Source organism: Boleophthalmus pectinirostris, unplaced genomic scaffold (assembly GCF_026225935.1).
Source record: "Boleophthalmus pectinirostris isolate CB_2022bp ecotype Guang Dong unplaced genomic scaffold, ASM2622593v1 HiC_scaffold_1, whole genome shotgun sequence".
NCBI classification, from domain to species: Eukaryota; Metazoa; Chordata; class Actinopteri; order Gobiiformes; family Gobiidae; genus Boleophthalmus; species Boleophthalmus pectinirostris.
This window is the reverse complement of record NW_026570970.1, coordinates 23925072-23945098: the sequence shown is the minus strand read 5'-3', so window position 1 is coordinate 23945098 and position 20027 is coordinate 23925072. Positions and strand designations below refer to the sequence as shown.

The 20027-nt window shown below is 36.1% G+C and overlaps 2 protein-coding genes across 4 annotated transcripts; both read left to right on the top strand.

Moving 5' to 3' along the window:
* Window positions 1-229: 229 nt before the first annotated feature.
* On the top strand, window positions 230-11152 carry heg1 (heart development protein with EGF-like domains 1). Of its 3 annotated transcripts, none has more exons than XM_020920376.2 (14): window positions 230-641; window positions 3938-4937; window positions 5360-5823; window positions 6804-6881; window positions 7427-7549; window positions 7745-7848; window positions 7924-7979; window positions 8060-8220; window positions 8650-8784; window positions 8932-8974; window positions 9078-9115; window positions 9194-9281; window positions 10113-10290; window positions 10375-11152. In XM_020920376.2, the coding sequence occupies exons 1-14, from the start codon at window positions 365-367 to the stop codon at window positions 10516-10518; spliced, it is 2889 nt and encodes a 962-aa protein (XP_020776035.1). In that variant the 5' UTR covers window positions 230-364; the 3' UTR covers window positions 10519-11152. The 3 variants fall into 3 exon arrangements, with proteins under 3 accessions (XP_020776035.1, XP_020776033.1, XP_020776036.1); XM_020920374.2 differs by having other exon boundaries at window positions 6768-6881; XM_020920377.2 differs by lacking the exons at window positions 8932-8974; window positions 9078-9115 and having other exon boundaries at window positions 6768-6881; window positions 9230-9281.
* A 2837-nt stretch (window positions 11153-13989) lies between these two features.
* Window positions 13990-17377, top strand: LOC129407523 (uncharacterized). Its single transcript, XM_055148943.1, has 3 exons — window positions 13990-14154; window positions 16643-16838; window positions 17028-17377. Exons 1-3 carry the CDS (start codon window positions 13990-13992, stop codon window positions 17375-17377), a joined length of 711 nt encoding a protein of 236 aa, XP_055004918.1.
* The last annotated feature ends 2650 nt before the right edge of the window (window positions 17378-20027 follow it).

Genomic DNA, 20027 nt, shown 5'->3' with positions numbered 1-20027 from the left:
TATCCGAAACCAGGCTATGCTTTCTTTTAGTCTATTGGAGTGTGTACTGCATACCAAAATAATCTGTTTGAGTAAAAGTAGGCTCAATTCCTAAATACAGACGGGACATTGGTCCACAGTTGGCCCTGCCTGAGCAGTGGCACAGCGTGTGTGTGGACTGGAGGAGGAGGCGGGCCCTGGGCTCTTGGCTGTGATAACTGGCTGCAGCCTGTTGCTCTGGTATCTTCCGCTCCGCGTCGCGGTGCTGCGGACCTCCTCCGGACATCTGCCAGGATTTAGGCTTCCAAATTCCTAAAACTCCACTCAAACTATAGTGCTTTTCCATGGTGTCCCCGGGAGGATACTCCGAGCTTTATTCGACTGTATGGATTCTCTCGGCGCGTGTATGACGATGAGAGACGCGTGGTTTTGGAGTCACGTCTTGGGACTGTCCCTGTCGATGGTCGCGCTGTGTGCGCCGGGGACCCTCGGGGCATGGACCCCAAACAACCAAAGCGCGAACCCCACAACAACAGACTTTTACTCTTCATCCACTCCACAGGAGGATGTGTTCACCGAAGCAGCGTCCCTCTACAGCGACAGTCCGCCCGCATCACAGGGAAACCGGGTGCTCCCGCTCAGCTCCACCGCTGGACACTTTGGTAAGCCAGAACAGCAGGATAAGAGCAGGCCTGGGGCGGCAAGTGCACGTCCCGCACTGCCATCCGGAGTTTATGGGGAAAACACTATGGCCTAACTCAACACCTGCAAATCTGATATACAACTTTTAAAAATGATCTAACTTAACTTTCACTGGACTTTCAACATGACCTCTTATTGTTTATGGTGCTATAACAGGTACATTTACATAGCAGGCTGCCGGCTCTGGGCAAAAAATGCCAAAAATATTTAATAGGCAACTTGGTGAAACAGTAGGCAAAGTGTTAATTAGGCCTGATGGAATAAATGACGTTGCTTTAAGGTTTGATTCACATTCGCCTACTGAGTCAACTTCAGACAGACACATAATTCGTACAGCTTGTTTCTTATAGTCATGGTCCATGGTCACACATGGTCCCTTACCATTCCAAGGGACCATGTGTGGGCCCTTGCACTTTTTTTAAATTAATTTCTCTCTGTCCAGCTTTGATAAAAGGGAACCATCAGCCACTTGGGCAATGGAAATCCGTGACCACTTATTTCTAACCATTCTGAGAAGAATCTGGACTAGTCAGTCTACTGTCTGTCGAATCATCCCCAGGAACACCAGCTCTACCTATTCTTATATTTATTTCAAATAATACTTTTCTCTGTGTAGAGCTTTTCCAACTTAAAATTAGAGTAGGTCAGACATCAGAGGCCAAAACTACAGAGCGTCATCTTCACAAACAGAAAGTCATCTCAGTCATATAGTGGAAGTGTCATCTCCATGTGAGGGAGGATCACCAGAGGATTTCTGTAATTTACTGTCAACTCCACATTCCTCTGTCATATGTGCCACTGTTGAGACCGAGGACACAGAATAAAACAATGGAGACATGCAAAGAAAGCAAAAAGAAAAAAGTAAAAGTCACTTAACTTATTTCTTTTTGCAAAATGCTAATAAATTATGTTTGATTTATGAGTGGAATGGAATTAAATTAAAAGTGCACTCTGTAACTTTTCTGTCACATGCTGGGGTGATATTATTACAGTCTTACTGTGAGCAGCATTACCTTTGCCAGTCTGACCTGTAACTTGGTTTAGTGGCAACACAACCTACATGGAAACAAGCAGAATGCTCCTCTGTGGTTTGCTGTCTACCATAAAATAAATTGACCTTTTCATTCTCTAAGATCTCTATGAATAATTTATACAGAGTAAGAAGGAAACGGTGAGAGGCAAAGTCAAATTAATACATGCATTGCTTTATGATTGTTAGAAGTCGGTCAAAAGCACTAGGTGATAGAAGAACTGTTGGCTTATGAATAAAATAATATGTACTTTTTGTTATTACAATCCATAGACCACCACTAGTCTATTTGTATAACAATTATTAATTATATTTTCAAACAAAAATGAAATATAAAATAATTATGATACATTTAATTGTGTAATATTACTGCTATATTATATCAGGGTACCAGTAAAAAGGCTGAAAATAAATATAAGACAAAACTGATCCAGTTATGTTATGTAGCTACAATTTATCCCACTAGTAACTACTGAACAACTTTGTATAAATAAAAGTTCAAACATTATGAGATCAGTACCAAGAACGACCAATAAATAATCTTATTACATCAGTTTATACTAATATGTCCAGCTGGATATGAGATGACGCGATATTTAGAAGCCAATATCCGATCCAGCAATTTTTTTCAGTATTGGCACCAATATCCAATACCAGTATCAGAAAGGTGCATCATTATACCTAATGTCTACTAGTGTTAATTATACCCAAAACAAAAATAAAATCGAGTTAACTGAAATAAAATTATGTCATTCATTATTATAAAGTGCACTGAACTGAAATACATGTTTCAGTGGTAATACAATAAAATATGCCAAAGTAGCCTACATTTTAGAGTTCACCAACAGGCAGACTTCCACTTAAACAGACTTCAGCGTTATTGATGGACAACTACAATACAATTAGCGTAGCAAAAATAGCAAAAGACTCAGATTTCCATATATGCCTGAAAAAATAAAATGTACTTCACATAAAATGTATCTTGGTTGTACAAGAGGTGTTGGGGCAAGGAGATGGGCCTATAAAGTGTGAAGCAGAGCAAACTTTCTACCCCTGAGATAATAACACGTATACAGCGGGTGACACAGTGCACCAAAGACAATGAGCAGCCGCACACACCCATTTCCAGCACTGCACTCGCTCCACTTTAGGAAGGAAATGCCCCCGTCCCACAGGACACAGACAACTCCATATTTAGTACTTCAAGTCTTTGCTACCATTGGCAACGGTGATTTCCCATTGTTCTCCACCTAAAGATTTTACTTTTGGACAATGCAGTAATTCCCCTGACAGCATCTTCAAAATTATAGGATTTGTGAAGCATGCTTTTAAGTTAGTTCAAGCTTGAGTTTTGAGCGCCCTCTCCTGGCAAAAAGACATAATCAAATCTAATCTCTTTTGATTTGCAATAAAAATCAATATTAATATAGTAAACAGTACACCCACAATAACATTTCCTTTCCTTTATATTTTCTACCTTCCACAGCTGAAGTATACACACACACCACATGCTACTGCAAAGTAGTGAAGTGTCTTGCCCAAGGACACAACAACATGCACTTGCTAGGTATAGATGTGAAGATTTTACAAAAGAAAATATAATTGTAAGAAATAAATAAATTATAATCTTGGGAATTTTAAGTAATTAAAGTGTAAAGGTTTTTCTTTAGGTCTCACTGACTTTATTAGAAAGTGTGATTTCAGCTGGTCACATATTAGAGGAATGTCTGTCTATTAGGCAATGTGTATGACTAAGCTACTGTTGTTTGGTCATGGACTAAAGTTATATGTTGATGCTCTTCTCACAGTAATATTAACACTAAAATGTGTTATTTTGACATCTGTGTAGCTCATTTAGTCATACTTTTCTATGGGTGGGACAAAACACAATTCTTGTGAGATATGAGATTGGGTGCACAAGAACTAGACAGGATTTTCACAGAATTTGTAATAATGAAATTTGTCTCTATCAATTTTTCATTTATTTTATGTAATATTTTGTTGCCACTATAGCACAGAAATGCTATAATACTATATCTTCTCAATTTAACACTTTTTGTTAAATCCCATTGTAAACACATGTAAAAAATCTCACAAGATTATTTTCCTCATATGTGCACAATCTTGTCCCATCCCTATACTTAACTTTACCCAGACTACTGTAAAGTCTGAATACACTGTACTAATAATGTTAGTAATTTATCTTATTTTTGTATTTATACACAGCTGAGACACAAACCTTTGATGAAAGAAGCAGCATTTCACTGGAATCCACAAATCTGACTACTGAGCCTCTGTCCTCCTCTCTCACCTCCTCCTCCACCACTGAAGCTATCTACAGCAGCACCCACACCAGTGACGAAACAGGCAGCACCCACACAGGCCAGGCACCCATGGGATCCCCTGCAGTGTCCTGGGAGCCTCGAGTCTGGACCTGGACTGAAACTGAGGATACAAGTTTGCCCCGTGACAGTCCAGATAGCACCCTAAGACTTGGAGATGTTACAGACTTTATTTCACAAACTGCCATAAACACAGACAGTGCATATACATCAACCACTATGAGCAGGGCAGGGGAGAGGGCATTGCTTTCTATTAGCTCTTTTCAAAACAATAGCACCTCTTCTGTTTTTACCGAAGACTCAAGTTCCCATCAACCATCTGCGACATGGCCTCTTTCACTGCAAACTACAGAGACTGAAGATTATACTCACACCATTTCTCTACCCAAAACTGAGGTTATGGACATAAAACCCCAAACCGACTCTAGAGAAACCTATTCAGAAATGGGACATCCTGTATCATCTAGTAGGACAGAAACTTCAATAAATGCTACAGAAAATCAACAAACATTTACTTCAGAAGTGACATCCAATTTGACGTCATCTTTTACTGTAACAGAGCAGAGCATAGGCCAGACTGAATTTGTAATATCTTCAACACCTCCTATGCTCTCTCCTCCCATTTTACCCACAAACGCCTCAGGCACAGATCATGAGGTGAGTTCTTACGAAACATCTACTCAAGTTTCAACTGAGGTCCATAGTATGAGCACTCAGAACCAGCAGGGCACAGAAGGGGTCCCATCCAAAACTGAAGAGGATAAGGTGGACATTGGCCTTATTACAGTGCCCCCTACTGTCATCAGCAGGACGGATAACTCTCTGACTGAAATGCTGGTTACAGAAGTTTTCCCCACAACAATAACTGACACAGTAACAGAAAGGTACATATTTGTCAATACAATCAATGTATACACAAATATGAGCTTATATTGCATATGAAATGTTTTTTTCTAATCATTGTGTTTGCTTTGTTTATGTTGAGTGAAATAATTCTGAAAGTAATTTTTATTTGTTTTTAATAAGAGACAAAAATCAAGATTGACCCAAAAGATGAGAAAAAAAATCTGATCAATGTTTGTCATATTGTCCTTTCCACTTTGAGATGGTCTAACCTGTCTGACCTGTTGCAGAAATTGTGTTTTTTTTTGTTTTTGTTTTTTGGTGTTTTATCACACATTACCACACAGTGTCTCGTAAACATATTTTATATATGACATTTATACATACACTACATTAGTTCCTGGGTTTGTGTGACTGTATATTCACAGCTTATTTTCTGATGTTTTGTTGCATTCTTCCACAGATCTCAGCTACCAGAGGAAGACACTTCTCAGGCCACTGTCTCCACCACAAGTGCCCCACTGTCTCCCACTTCAACATCAAAACCTACCACAATCCACTCCACCACTATAGCCTCCCAAACACACACAACAGTTGTCAACATCGTTACAATACTTTCTACCAAAGCATCTTTGCCAGAACAGCAGAGTACTACAACTCACCCTGCTCCAAATGTAGTATCCAAGTACACCCCAAAACCTTCCACAAAGTTCCCAACTAAAAAGACCACTCTGCAGCCTGAGACGAGCACAAGTCCCCTGGAAGTAACCACTGCCGTTCATAGCCAAGTTATCACGACAACATCCACAAATGGGACCCCAACTCAGAGCACAGAGACCCACACCACGCACAAGTGGGCTGGAAGGGAGAGGACTCCAATGGTCACCACAGTATCAACTGCAATCCAACCTCTACCACAACCTCCAAGTTAGTACCTCTTGCATTTCTTTTTATCATGTTCTTTTTTGTTTGTAGACCTGTCACGATAACTAATTTTAAAGTTTGATATATTGCTGAAGTAATTATACATGATAATAATGAAACTTATTTATATCCCTGACACAATAACCCAAGAGTAGATTTATACCACAAAAAGTATTTTAGTATTTTAAAAATCATTAACTGCAATAAATAAATAGCAGAAATGTCCACACTTTGTTATTAACTGAACCTTCTATGGCTCAAAATCTTATCATATATCCAAAAAATAACCAACAATTTCCCTTTTGTGCAAAGAAAAAGTATTCTCAATAAATACTGACCCCAAAACTGTATTGTTCCAGTTTGATTATATACTGAATGATTAGTCAATATAGTAATTATCGTGATAGGCCTAGTTATATGTAAATGTATTTATTTTAAAATTAAAACTTCAAATTGACCTAGAAATTGTGGGTATATATGTCATGATTTTTTGGTAATTTGATCATTGGCACTGTTTGAGTCACAAAAAAATTGTAGAATATGAACTAATGATAGTAATTTTAGAAGCAAAAATTTCAGTCTATAGTTTGAAAAAATCAACCAAAATGTCCTTTTTATCTGGCTTTTTATGTCACTTTATGTTACTTTATCCATTCAGAAAGCTTTTCACATATTTGAGGGATGGTTTATGTATAATTAAACAATGGAGTTGAAAGAAAGTTAAGGATTTCACTGGAGATTAGTCCTAAAATTGTAATATTTCTTGTCACAATTACTGCATTGTAGCACTAAACTTTGATATTGTGACATCCATAATTGCACCCTAACATAAACAGAAAACAGGAAAGCAAATATAGCTTGGTTGAACTCACTGACAATGTCTTTTGGTCTATTTTTTTTGGCACTATATTAGCGTTAATATTAATTGTATTCACTTAATTTACTAGGAAACCCCTGTGTGTCCAATCCTTGTATGAATGGAGGGATGTGTGTAAACTATGTAGGGCATGAGTTCACCTGCCACTGTCAACAAGCCTGGACTGGACCAACCTGCAACGAAGGTGCGTTTCTTCACATTCAGTAAGTTTAATCGCTATTGAATCGAAATAAATTCGCATGGATGTAATAAGCCAATCACAAAAGCTACAATTTTTAATGTACCATTATTTTGTCCACAAACAGCATTATATTCTGTTTTATTCTGCATAAAACTGCTTATCTTGTAGTTTAGAAATGTACAAACATTTTCTGAAATGTGATTTTTGTATTAGTTTGTCAGTTCATATTTCAGTTCCTATTATTCAAACATCAATCACAAATCTAATTGCAATGGGAAAAATGATAATTTAGATTCAAATTGTTCAGCCCTTAAGGTGTCCTGACTGAAGTGTCACTTCTTTTGGATTGGCTTACATTTTGCACTATGAAGAAGAATCCTACTATCAAAACATAAATTGCTAATCTACTTGTAATCATTCACACTGTTCTTAGATATTTTTCCAAAATCAGGGAGTCTTCCTGTGAATTCAGTAAAGAAGGTCTGTTTTTCTTGTTGGTGTGCAGTACAGTGGATGTTTATTTTTAAGGGATGTGTTTGTGTGTGCAGATGTAAATGAGTGTGAGCGGGACCCCTGCCCTGTTGGCTCCAGGTGTGTGAACACAAGAGGCTCCTTCAGCTGTGAGTGTCCGCTGGGCTTTGACCTGGAGGATGGCCGGACCTGCACCAAAGGTAATACACTCACTTTAAAAAACACATTATTCTATTTTCTTGTATCTTGTACATTTTAATTGTATTATATAGACTATTACATAGACTGTCTGTAACAATCTATTAAGTACGTAACTGAAGAAAAAAAAAATCACTACTACTACTACTTACATTTTATTATTAGTTATATGGGTTTATGTCTGTTTTTTTCTATAGCAAAGACATTTCTTGGAACTTTTAGTGTGAACAGACATCCTCATGACACTGTTATTTTCAAAAGTGCAACCATGCATGAAATCCAGAGAGAAATAATACAACTGGTAAGAAGATATAAATATTTTTAATGTAATTAAGGCTTTTAAGGTCTGACATCTCTTTCCTTTTTCTTACTTCAGCTCAATGCTTCATTGTCGGTGCTTCAAGGGTACAGTCGCTCTACACTTAGCAAAAAGTAAGTAAAGCACTTATTGGAGTTTAGTACTCAACATTTTGTTTTTGATTTGATTTGAAATAAAAACTGATTCCCCACAGAGAGGAAGACAGGGTCCGTATTTTTGCGGTGAACATGTTTTCCATCTCTGCTGATGTGACAAGCTCTGAGGTCTACAACAGTATCCAAATGTCCCTGGCAAAGTGCAACTCCTCTTTGGCTCACTGCCACATGGTGCTACAACATCAGCTCACATACCATGGTAAAAACAAAACTGTGTATTACTATGTTTTAACCACTAGAGGGTGCTGTCTGATTGAAGGGATTTTCTAGTATTATTTGCATATGTCTATTCTTTCAGTGTTAGCAGTAACATAATTTTTCTAAGTGAGATGAGCTAAGATGTCACCTTTTTGTTTCCATGGAGGTAAATAGCATTAATGCTATTCTAATTAACATTCCAGGTAATTCAATAACATCTCCAGAATAGTTGCTTAGTGCACCAAGAAAATAAAGGTGTGTTGAAATTACCTCTACTTTTATCACTTTTGGGGTGACATAAGTATAATACAAATTAGGTTAAGGCAAAATCTTAAATAAAATTATGTTTGCTGTGTTTTAATGAAATAAGTAGTTTAACCTGTCATAAGCAGTTTAGCAATGATTGTGTTCTTCTGTTTTGTTGTTTCAGTTGAGAGTTTGTGTGTGGCTCAGCAGACTCAGTGTAACACAGAGCGCTCCACTTGCACAGACAACAGCGGCACTGCCTCCTGTCAGTGCCTGCAGGGATACTATAAGCACAATCCTGAAGACTTGTCCTGTTTAGGTACCGTCTTTCTTTACATTACCTAGTAAAAAAATAATAATACATGATATTATGAAACAGCTGTATACTTCTTTATTAAACTTTCCAGTGATAAGTTACAATTATTGGCAATTCTCTTTCCCTATCGTTATGTTTTTGCTTGTCTAGAATGTGGAGATGGATTTAAACTGGAAAATGGGACATGTGTACCGTAAGTTTGCTATATTAATATATTTAAACAGTATATTGTTTATGATTTATAGTTATATAACTTCCACTCAGGTAATTTCTCACAGTATATTTTAACATTGCAGGTGCATGTTTGGTTTTGGTGGATTTAACTGTGGAAATTGTAAGTCCTGAAATATATACAATTTCCTTTGTGTGAATGAGGAAAGACCACAAATAAATGATCACTTTTTTTTTACAGTTTATAAACTAATAGCAGTCGTGGTTTCACCTGCAGGGGGAGGCATTCTGCTCATTCTAATCATCGCCCTCATAGTTACCTGTTTCAAGTAAGACCTACAATGATAATGTAAAGAGCAGCCTTAATAAAGCAGGAACAAAGACTTAATTCATAATAAACAAATACTTTATTAAAATGATTCAGGTTTAGTGTTTTAAAGGGCCCATATTATACTATTTTATGATCTATGCTGTAATGTTGTTTCCTCATTATTCCTATTGGTATTTTGTTAAAATCACACATGTTTAACACACACACCCTGAATATTTAGGCTAAGAGTTCTTCTCTCAAACAGAAAACACTCTTTTCCATCTTGTGATGTCATGTGGAAATACAGGAAGTGCTCCACTGTGTTTTTTTTTTTTACTCCAAACACCTTCACTAGAATAATTTGGATCATTTCAGCCCAGGAATTACGAATCTCTACTGAGCTAAAGGTAAAATGTAACTGTTAACTTGAAAATTACCACTACATGACATCACAAGGTGGAACAAAGCATTTGGAGCTTTGGAGATGTAGACAGACTAATGATAGGATTACTCAAACACGTGTGAATGAACACAACTCCAGGTTTGTTTTTGAGGAAGTAGCAGCATTATAACATGGTTTTAAGATCACTTGACAGGAGTCACTTTTGCATAATATAGGCCTTTTAGTTAAGGGGTTAGAAGTTATTTTAGAGTATTAATAAAGTAGTTACTAGGCCTGAATCATTCTTTAAAGCATTTGTTCTTTATGTATTAAAACTTCATGCTTTATAGTAACTGATTAAGATGTAATTACCTATAATAATAAATAGCATGGCATGATAATCTGTCACTTCCTTATTTATTTCTAGAGTATTTTTATTTTGGGTTCTAATTGTTCTTGTCTTTCCAGAAGAGATAAGAATGACATAAACAAAATAATCTTTAAGAGTGGAGACTTGCAAATGTCACCTTATGCAGACTTCCCTAAAACCAACCGTATATCCATGGAGTGGGGAAGAGAAACAATAGAGATGCAAGAAAATGGCAGCACCAAGAATCTGCTTCAAATGACTGACATTTATTACTCTGTAAGTGGAGAGAAATGGACCAGTTATTTATTATTATCAAGTTTAATATAATCAGTCACCTGAATTTGTATGTCTTTTTTTTAGCCTGCATTACGTAATGCAGACCTGGAGAGGAACGGCCTGTACCCGTTCACTGGGCTCCCTGGGTCCCGTCACTCCTGCATCTACCCCGCTCAGTGGAACCCCTCCTTTATCAGTGATGACTCCAGAAGAAGGGACTACTTTTAACCATTAAACAAAACACATTCAAATCAAAAGGCATAAATCTATACTTTTTATTATTGTGTATTTACATGTAGGGCTGCAAACAAATTTCTTGGATTTGTTTGCAATCACCAATGCGTAGCACAAAGATGTAAAAATGTGACAACTGTGTGGAAACATTTGAAAGCCAAATGAACAGTGGGAAAGCCTGTTGCAGCTCTTTTATGTAATGAACAAGACTAATTATCACTTCAGAAAAGTTAATATAGGGTCAATTTTATTTCATAATTGTGAACAGATTTGGAAGGCAACTATTTCAAAATTCCTCTTCAGAATGCCAACAATAAATGCAAAATCTAACAGTCACCATTATGTAGGTTTATGACAGCAGAAGTCTTTTTCACAGTTATCCATGGACTGGACATGGACTGAGTACTGTATGTTCTAATGTATTTTATTTAAGCCTGGGTCATAAGATTTATGTGAGGTTCAACCTGTTGCTTTAAGGATCTGTAGCTGTGCTATTTCTGTGTTTGACTGTAGAAGTTGTAATTTACTTTGTGTTTGAGTCAGACATATATTTTTGGTAACGTATTATGCTTTATACTGACGTTTTAGTCAGATGTGCTAATTTAAGAATAAAATGTGTTTTATTATTTATTTGTTTAATTTCTCAGTGGATTCAACTTGACAGAAAGTTGAAAAGTAACTTTACTTTTGGTCTAAGGCAAAGACTGAATCACCTCTAAAGCTACAACATCCACTCACAAGAATATGTGAGCGGAGGCTGTGGTTGTGTTAGGTGGTGTTCCTCAGTAGGGGGCACTGTCACGGTCCATTACATGAGCTTCATATTCCTCTATAAAAGCAGTGCTAAAGAGTTCACAGTACAGAGTAGGTTCCACAGAGACATAACAAAGCCATCGCCTAAACTAAAATGAGCAAATATATTGTTATGCCATTATTAGCTGCTAGAATAATCATTGGGTCACTTCTTTTTTTTTCCATATAATCGTAAATGTGTTTTATGCTTTTTGTGTGATTTTTCCACCTCAGAATGGACAGAGAAAACTGCCTCTGATAATGCTTCCTGGATTTCTTATTTTGTGCACCCATTTCTGTTGTGTTCTCTTAGTTATAGAAGGCATCTATGGCTTATTCATTCAATGAATTTGTATTCATACTTTCATGTATAATTGATTACACTGTGGACTACAGCATGGTCAGCTATATGTGACTGAATTTCTACTACTACATCCAAATTGTATCTGCTCAATCTGCCCTGTTTCACTGGGTAAAACATTAAATCTACTATTTATGTGCTTTTGGTATCGACACCTTACTAAAACTTTTAAGTAGAATCACTACACATGTACATGTTTTCTATGTAGTAATACTGTCTACACAGCAAATTCAAAAGTGTTAAATTCATGGTGATGGTGTCGTTGTGAGTAAAGTGAAGAAAATCCAGATATGTTTCAACATAGTAAAGAGTTATTTCAACTATGACAGTGCTGTATAAAATAAGTAGTTGTTGAGTCACAGTGTTAACATAAAATGAGTAGTTGTTCATTCACAGTGTTAACGTCAAACACTCAAACACAACATTAGGGTTAAGATAAAAATAACTTAAAAATAATTAAGTTAATTAGTAGTAGTAATTATTTAAGTTAAAAATAACCAGCCGTGCGCTCTGAGCTGAGCTTATTTCTTTAGTTCAGTGCTGGAGTAACTGATTTACCCAGATACCATTGGAAGAAAAAATGTGATTGGTCCATTTCCATTCCATTATATTAACCCTTTGTTTCCTAAGAAATATCAGTCCAAGTTTATAACACTGATCTAGAAATTATTACTAGTGTAGAGTTCATTACTCACAGCATAAAAAATATTCAATAAATATATTGTAGTACAAACGTCCATTCAATATTTTTTCTTGTGCCTTCAGAATACCTTGAAGGCTCTGAGGATTCCCCTGTGAAAGAAATGCTGTTTGCACAACAAATGTTTGGCTCTTTCATTTATATTTCCAATAAAAGAGCGCTATACTCTACTTTTTAATTCATTAATTGGTTTTGAGTATAACATGCGATTAATAGTGATTAATTGCTCGAACTTATGCAATTAATTGCGATTAAAAAAAAAAATAATTTTGCCCAGCCCTAATAATTATGTTTCACAATTTCAAAAAATGCCTGTCAATGTAATCTGATTTGATTTATTTAAAAAGTCTGCTTTAGTCATGAAAAAACCTTGTTAATTTGTAATTTATTGTGGTAATAATTCTAATAATAACATTTGTTGCTACTTTTTACTGTATTTGCAGTTATGCTTGCACACAAATTGTTTACATTTGTTTGTCATCACCAGTACATGGCACAGACAAGTACATTTGAAATTAAAATGAACGTGGTAAACCTTTCAGCTCCTATTTATATATATATTAAAAAAATATGTATTTTGTTACATGAGTTAATGCTATTTACTTATTTTGATTTATGCATTTATTTTTGCCTATAAGTAAAGAATTAAAACAAATACCCATCTTATTTTCAGTTGACAAAACAATAAAACACCACAGTCAGGCCAAGTACCGTTCCGCCACCTGCTTGTCTCCACGGATATTCCATGGAGACACCAGGTGGCGAACCCTTGACTACAAATGTTGCACAGTACACCTTTAACCTGTAGCACCCATTTGTAACAAACAGGAATAAAATGTAGCAAGTATTCTAATTTGAATTTCTTTCCCATTAACCAAATCATTTTATACAAGAACCATCTCTCTGAACGTGTGAGCTAATACAGCTTTCTTGCTGCAGGTGCATTGTTAATGGTCCATTACAACCAGCTTAATTTCTCTATAAAGTCAGTGCTTTAGAGTTTGTTATATACAAACATACACACATACAGATAGTCTGGGGCATTTTTTTTTTTTTAACTAAAATGAGCTATTTAATTCCTATGCCGTTAGGGACTAGTAGAATAATCAATGGTTTGCTTCTTTTTTTCATCCTAATCATAAACCTTTTCTATGCTTTTTGTTTAATTTTTCCACCAGGCATTGGACAAAGAAAGCAGCCTCTTACAGTCCTTCTCACAAATCAGATTTTGTGCATAGTCTCTTATTGTGCTTCCTTTTCTATATTGGAACTATTCAGCCAACACACAGTTTTTATTTCCATCTTCAGATTTATTTTATTTTACACTGTGGACTACAGCATGGCCGGCTACGTGTGGCTGAATTTCTACTACTACATCCAGATTGTACCTGCCCAGTCTGCTCTGTTTCACTGGGTAAAAAGAAACATTAAGTCTACCATCTATGTGCTTTTGAGTATTGATGTCTTTGTAACAATAATAAGTAGAATAAACATATTTGTCTCATATGTAACAGAAATATCAGGTTTTCATTTAAATAAAACAGCAGGCACATCTGATATAAAACAGTCTGACCGATTTTCATTCTGTATGATCATGATGCATTATACTGCGATGTTATGTGTAACAATGATGAGCAGTTTGTCCACAGTGTGTTACCTTCACAAACACATGAAAAACATCAGAAAACTGGGCATTTCCATCTCTGCAACACGACTTCGAAGTCAGATGAGAGTCACCATCACTGGCATGTTCCAAGGAGTGCTCTTCTTTTTTTATGTCAGTTATTTACTGTGTAATGGTTTTACTGCCATGTTTTCAGATTTTTTTTTAGGTGCAAGAATAACACTTACCATCACTTCTTTCTTCATATCTGGAACCACTGTCACCCTTGGGATTGGCCAGAATGTGTTTAGACAAAAGATTGTAGATATGTACAAAGTGCTCAAGTGTGTGAGCATCTGTCAAAAGACTGAATAATGATTTGGTCATACAATGTGTATAAATGTGTATGTGAGAGTAACCTTTTCATGTAAAAAGTGTTGAATAATGTTTATTTTAAACAAATGGAATCAAAGACCTCTCAGATTCTTTGTATTCATAAAAAAGTGACCAAAAGATTTATGGCTGTTTATTTTCTCAATATTTCTCTTTTACTGATATTACACCATTCTGCAAGCCTATATTATATAAACCAGGGGTGTCAAACATACGGCCCTCCAAGATCTTTAATCTGGCCCTCAGCTGATTTTCTACTAAAATATTTTAACTATATTTTCTATTAAAATACTGGTAATTTTCTATGCCGCTTAGCATAGCAGTGTCTCCAGCGCCTCTGTGCGTGGCCTCTCCCATCAGAGCAGGCACAAATGAAGACTTGCCTGTTTTCCAAACCCTCCAAGACACCCTCATCATCAAAATGTCAAAAATGGGAAAAGTGGACGCCGAGTGCAGGATTTTCCAAGAAAAATTGACTTATTCCTATTTGCATACAAGTTATTGTTAAAATATTGTGTTGAAATTGCATTTTCCTTAAAGTTTCAGGTTGTTCATAATATGATAATATTTTGTAAAAGAAAGAGTTCATCAATTAAATAAGATTTCTGTAATAGATTTGCATTTCTCAGCACAAATATTTGAATTTATTGCTATTTTTGGGGTGTATATGCCATGAGTTTTCTGATCCGGCCCCTTTGGGATCAAAGTAGGTTGGATACGGCTCCCAGACCAAACTGAGTTTGACACCCCTTATATAAACTATGATAAGTATCCTAAATACTAGTATTTTATAACTCAAGTCTTAGGACTAGTTCTAGTGGGACTGGTTCATTTGTCTACCTCTCTCAGTCTAAGTCCCATATTATAACGAAAGCCATGTGTTCTGGTACTCCAGACCAGCTTGCTTTTAAGCATAGAGTTTGAGTCAGTCTTCAGGCAAGGCTCCTGGTCCAGGGGCAGGGGTCCTCTAATTGTACTATTGTATACTTTTTAATTATAAGGTGGATCTAACTGGCAAAAAGACCTTTAGTAATCCCAAGTTAATTGCCATCTTTTTCTGCATTTACACTACCTCTAAATGCCTCAGCATCACAATTTAACATCTGAGTTCTCTCTTGTTCAATCTTTGTGCTGTGTAGCTCTTTCTTAGCAGACCTGTAGCTAAAGAGGGCTAGACCTCTTTGAAAGCTAGTTCATTTTAGACAAACCATACTGCTCTATCTAGAACCAATGAAAACATGGCTAAAAACTTGAAAAGCAGGAACAAGGACCCACAAACATCATAGAACCAAACTAAATTCTGCCAATATACTGATTGGTACAATTTTGAATATTGGCTATTGGTCTAAAACAAAATGTTATAATAAATAAATTATCTTGTCTCATCTTGTTACTGACATTATTAAACATCATTCTTATTCACTTTTTTGCTTAATGTTTCCTGGGCATCATCAAGAGGGACTGTGGTCATGGGAGGATCCCGAAGTGCTCCCAGGCCAGCCGAGAGACATTTTTGATTATAACTCTCTTAACCTCAACTCATTTCTTACTGAATTTAGCTGTAATAGTGGTAAGCAGCCTGTCCACCCTGTGCTCACAGACAGTGAAGTCTGTTTCTGAGACTTCAGTTGCCATTTTAACAATCACCACTTTATTCATACAGGGTACCACTGTCACACTTGGGTTTGGCAGTCTGTGTTTAAGCAAAGGATAGTAAATATTTTTAACTGGTTAAAACACATCGGTGGATAATACTGCAAGCTCCAAACTTTCCCCATCAACAATCAGGTGATTAATAAGTTTGCAATAGCCTCCTCAGTATCTTTGTTTCTGGTCATTTTCATGTAGGCTTCAATTAACCAAATAATAAATCACTTTCGAAGAAGAGCAGATCTCTGATGTCTCAGTTGATAGTTGTGGTTTTCGTATACCTAGGGTGCACCTTCGTGCTGCTACAGTCCATTACCTGAGCACCATTTCAATAAATTCAAAGCTTGTACAATTTTAACTTCAAACTATGTGAGGCACAGACTCAGAGATATCGTACAAGAATAGTCCAGGGACTTTTATAAATAAAATGGAGAGTAATTTACTGGCCATGACAATTATCAGTGGTTTACTTAATCCTTTGAACATAATTGTAAATGTTTTTTATGTTTTTTGTTTGAGTTTTCCACCTCAGACTGGCCAGAAGAAACAGCCTTTGACCATGCTTCTTGGATTTCTTATTTTGTGCTTACTTTCATATTGTGTTTCCTTGACCATACAGGGATTACTTGAGTTAGCCAAAGAATACTCTATGATTGTGGTCATCTGTGAATTGATCACTGGTTTCACTGTGGACTGCAGCATGGTTGGCTACGTGTGGCTGAATTTCTACTACTACATCCAGATTGTGCCTGCTCAATCTGCTCTGTTTCACTGGGTAAAAAGAAACATTAAGTCTACCATCTATGTGCTTTTGGGTACTGACATCTTGATCACAATGTTAACTAGAATTTTTTATGTTGTGTTTATGTATTTAATAAATGAAATAGTGCATCATAGTTCTGATTCTTTTTTTAATATGACCATCTGGGGGGGTCTGGAAGAGTCATACGCATTTTCATTCTATATGACCCTGTTGCATTATGCTGTAATGTTATGTGTAACAGTGCTGAGCAGTTTCTCCACAGTGTGCTACCTTCACAAACACATGAAAAACTTGGGGAAAATGGGCACTTCCTTCTCTGCAACACGACTTCGGAGTCAGATGAGAGTTACCATCACTGGCATATTCCAAGGAGTTTTGTTCTTCCTCTTTGCCAGTTATGCACTATGTGAAGTTTTTGTTGCTGAGTACTCTGGGAAGTATATTGACAAATATATCTGGTTTAGCATCAGTACTTTCTTCATATCTGGGACCACTGTCACTCTTGGGATCGGCCAGAATGTGTTCAGACAAAGAATAATAGATATGTACAAAGCACTCAAGCATGTGAGCATCTGTCAAAAAACTGAATAATCACTTGCTGCTACACAATAACATTTTATGTTTTTGTAGTGAAGCATATTAATGCAAAATCTATAGCTGAATGTGATTTATGTATATTACTGTTATTATTAACCTATATACTTTTAGTTGGTGTAAATGTATAGAAACAATACAGCCTTAATGAGGATATTGATAGTTAATTCATTCCAATATCAGTTTTCTTGACATTGTATTGTCAATAATCAAGAAGTGTGAAAAAGCATTGATCATGTAGTCTTCATATACTTTACTCATGCCTGTTGCTGTCTTGGTTATTGCAAAAAGATTTACTGTGTATGTAAAAATCACATGGGTCTGGTGAATCCTTGTTTTTCCACTGTTTCTTCTCTATTTGTAAGTACACATTTTTGCTCCATACACTTTAAAATTTAATTTTGCTACTAACTTAATGTAACTTCAGCCATTTCTTGTAAACTGTACATTTTGTTGTGCCTATTAATCCTTTCTTGTGGTTTCTTTTTGTCTTGCATTACCACAAATCTAAATAAAAACATTTCAGTTGTTTATTTATCAAAACTACACAATACTCTCTCTCTACAAATGTGGAAATGTGTGGGGAAATGTACTCATAGGCTATAGCTTCTCATTAAACTGTGCCATTCTGTGGGCCGTTGACCATTCATAAGACATAATGTTTTGTTGATCTACTAAGGAAACTGTCCTTTTCACCATGCTGAGACCCATAGATAAATATTATCTGTAGCATGAATGAAAAAAGCAAACCTTTCGTTGTTCAGTAGGAACTTACTCCACAATAAGATGACCAGTGATGCATCAACTCTAAGCCAATAGCACAGAAAGAAACACATCTTATAGATTTGTACATCTGTAAAATAATAATAAAAAAAATATTGTGGTATGATTAAAAAATAAATAAAAATCTACCTATCTAGGTATAGATTATTTTCATACGAGAGCCATATACAGGCTAGGGTCTGTATGGACGTGTGGCAGAATTTCAGGCTACTACATGCAATCTGCTCTTTTTCAGTGGGTTAAACAAACATAGGCATATAGGCTATGGCTTTGTGGATTGAAGTTTTGCTAACTATGCTAAATTATGTAATAAACAGTAGCTATTATATTCCTCTTAATTTAACAGCCAAAGCTGAATTAATTGGGTTGTCAGTGAAATCATCATTCTACTCAGGGTGCATTATATAGTGATGTTTTTAATACTTCAGTACTTTCATAAACAGATTAGATGTTATTGTTATTGTAAAATAATAATAATAATAATAATAATAATAATAATAATATATATATATTATTATTATTATTAATATTATTAATAATAATAATAATAATAATTATAATAATAATAATAATAATAATAATAATAATAATAATAATAATAAAACAAAAAGAAAAGGTTATGTTATGTCATGTTAAAGGTTCTATGTTACACAAAATGAATTCTTGTGAGCTTTAGGCCATGTTGGAAAGTTGTTACCTCCTGAAAACATACATGGAGTAGTGTTTTGTTTGAGTTAGGGGTGTTAAATTATCGCGTTAATTGCGATGAATTAATTACAGTCATATTTAGCGCGTTATGTTTTTTAATCGCGTTCATCTCATTTTCAATCTCTAACTTTAGTGTTTCTGTATGCGAGTTGCTTTATTATAAAACCTGTTTTTATGTGTTGTTGGGACAACAACAACACAAACACACACACAAAAAACACATTTATACATTTTTTTATTTCGGTAATTCCACTCATTGCCGGAAACCCGCACAAAACGTGCGCAGTAACAGCGATGTAAACATCATGTTAACGTTGGCGGCGTCAGTCGCACAATGGACGAGGTCGAAGAGACAGTAGAACAGAGTCAGCAGTGCACAGGTAAAAACGCATTCGTGTCTTGGAAATTCTTCTCCCGACGTGAAATATAAAAGAAAATAACAAATATAATATCGCCTACAACTTAAATGTCACTGGTGAAAACAACCTGCATAGACTCATGATGTCTGCACTACTGTCCTATAGTGACCTGCCACATGAGGGGACACACACACAAACACAAACAAACACAAACAAACACACACCTTCATCATCGTCATTAACCTGAGAACGCGCGGACCACGTTTCCTTCCGTAGTTAATGCGCGGACACCGACGTGCTCCCGTGCGCCGCGTGTGGATCGTGTTTTCTCGCGTACGCTGCGTAAACCGCGCTTCCTCCTGTGCGCCTCTAAACCAGAACTAACACCAAGACTAAAACCAGGACTAATCCAGTCCAGGACTAAACCAGGTCTAAACCAGGACTAAACCAGAACTAAAACCAGAACTAAAACCAGGTCTAAACCAGGTCTAAACCAGGACTAAACCAGGACTAAACCAGAACTAACACCAGGACTAAACTAGGACTAAAGCAGGTCTAAACCAGGACTAAAACAAGGACTAAAACCAGTGATCTCATATATAAAGCATTTCTCTATTAATAATATTTTTAATATGGTTAAGGAAAGACTGGACTTTTTATTGTCTTTAAGTAGACAAAAGTTATTATGTTCAGATTTCCTCGTCTTTGCTACTTTACAGCAAACAGTTTCTTATTCATGGAGACTTGGGCTCAACAGCCAATTTGGAGAGATTTGTTAAACAATAAATGACTTTATA

What these genes read in the sequence shown, in the direction of transcription:
- heg1 (XM_020920374.2), top strand. Translation starts at nt 365, where the DNA reads ATGGATTCTCTCGGCGCGTGTATGACGATGAGAGACGCGTGGTTTTGG. An exon ending in CTCCACCGCTGGACACTTTG is followed by an intron (nt 642 to 3,937) that starts GTAAGCCAGAAC and finishes ATTTATACACAG; the next exon opens with CTGAGACACAAACCTTTGAT. An exon ending in AGAGAGAAATAATACAACTG is followed by an intron (nt 7,849 to 7,923) that starts GTAAGAAGATAT and finishes TTCTTACTTCAG; the next exon opens with CTCAATGCTTCATTGTCGGT.
- LOC129407523 (XM_055148943.1), top strand. Translation starts at nt 13,990, where the DNA reads ATGTTATGTGTAACAATGATGAGCAGTTTGTCCACAGTGTGTTACCTT. An exon ending in GAGTGCTCTTCTTTTTTTAT is followed by an intron (nt 14,155 to 16,642) that starts GTCAGTTATTTA and finishes TTGACCATACAG; the next exon opens with GGATTACTTGAGTTAGCCAA. An exon ending in TACCATCTATGTGCTTTTGG is followed by an intron (nt 16,839 to 17,027) that starts GTACTGACATCT and finishes TATGTGTAACAG; the next exon opens with TGCTGAGCAGTTTCTCCACA.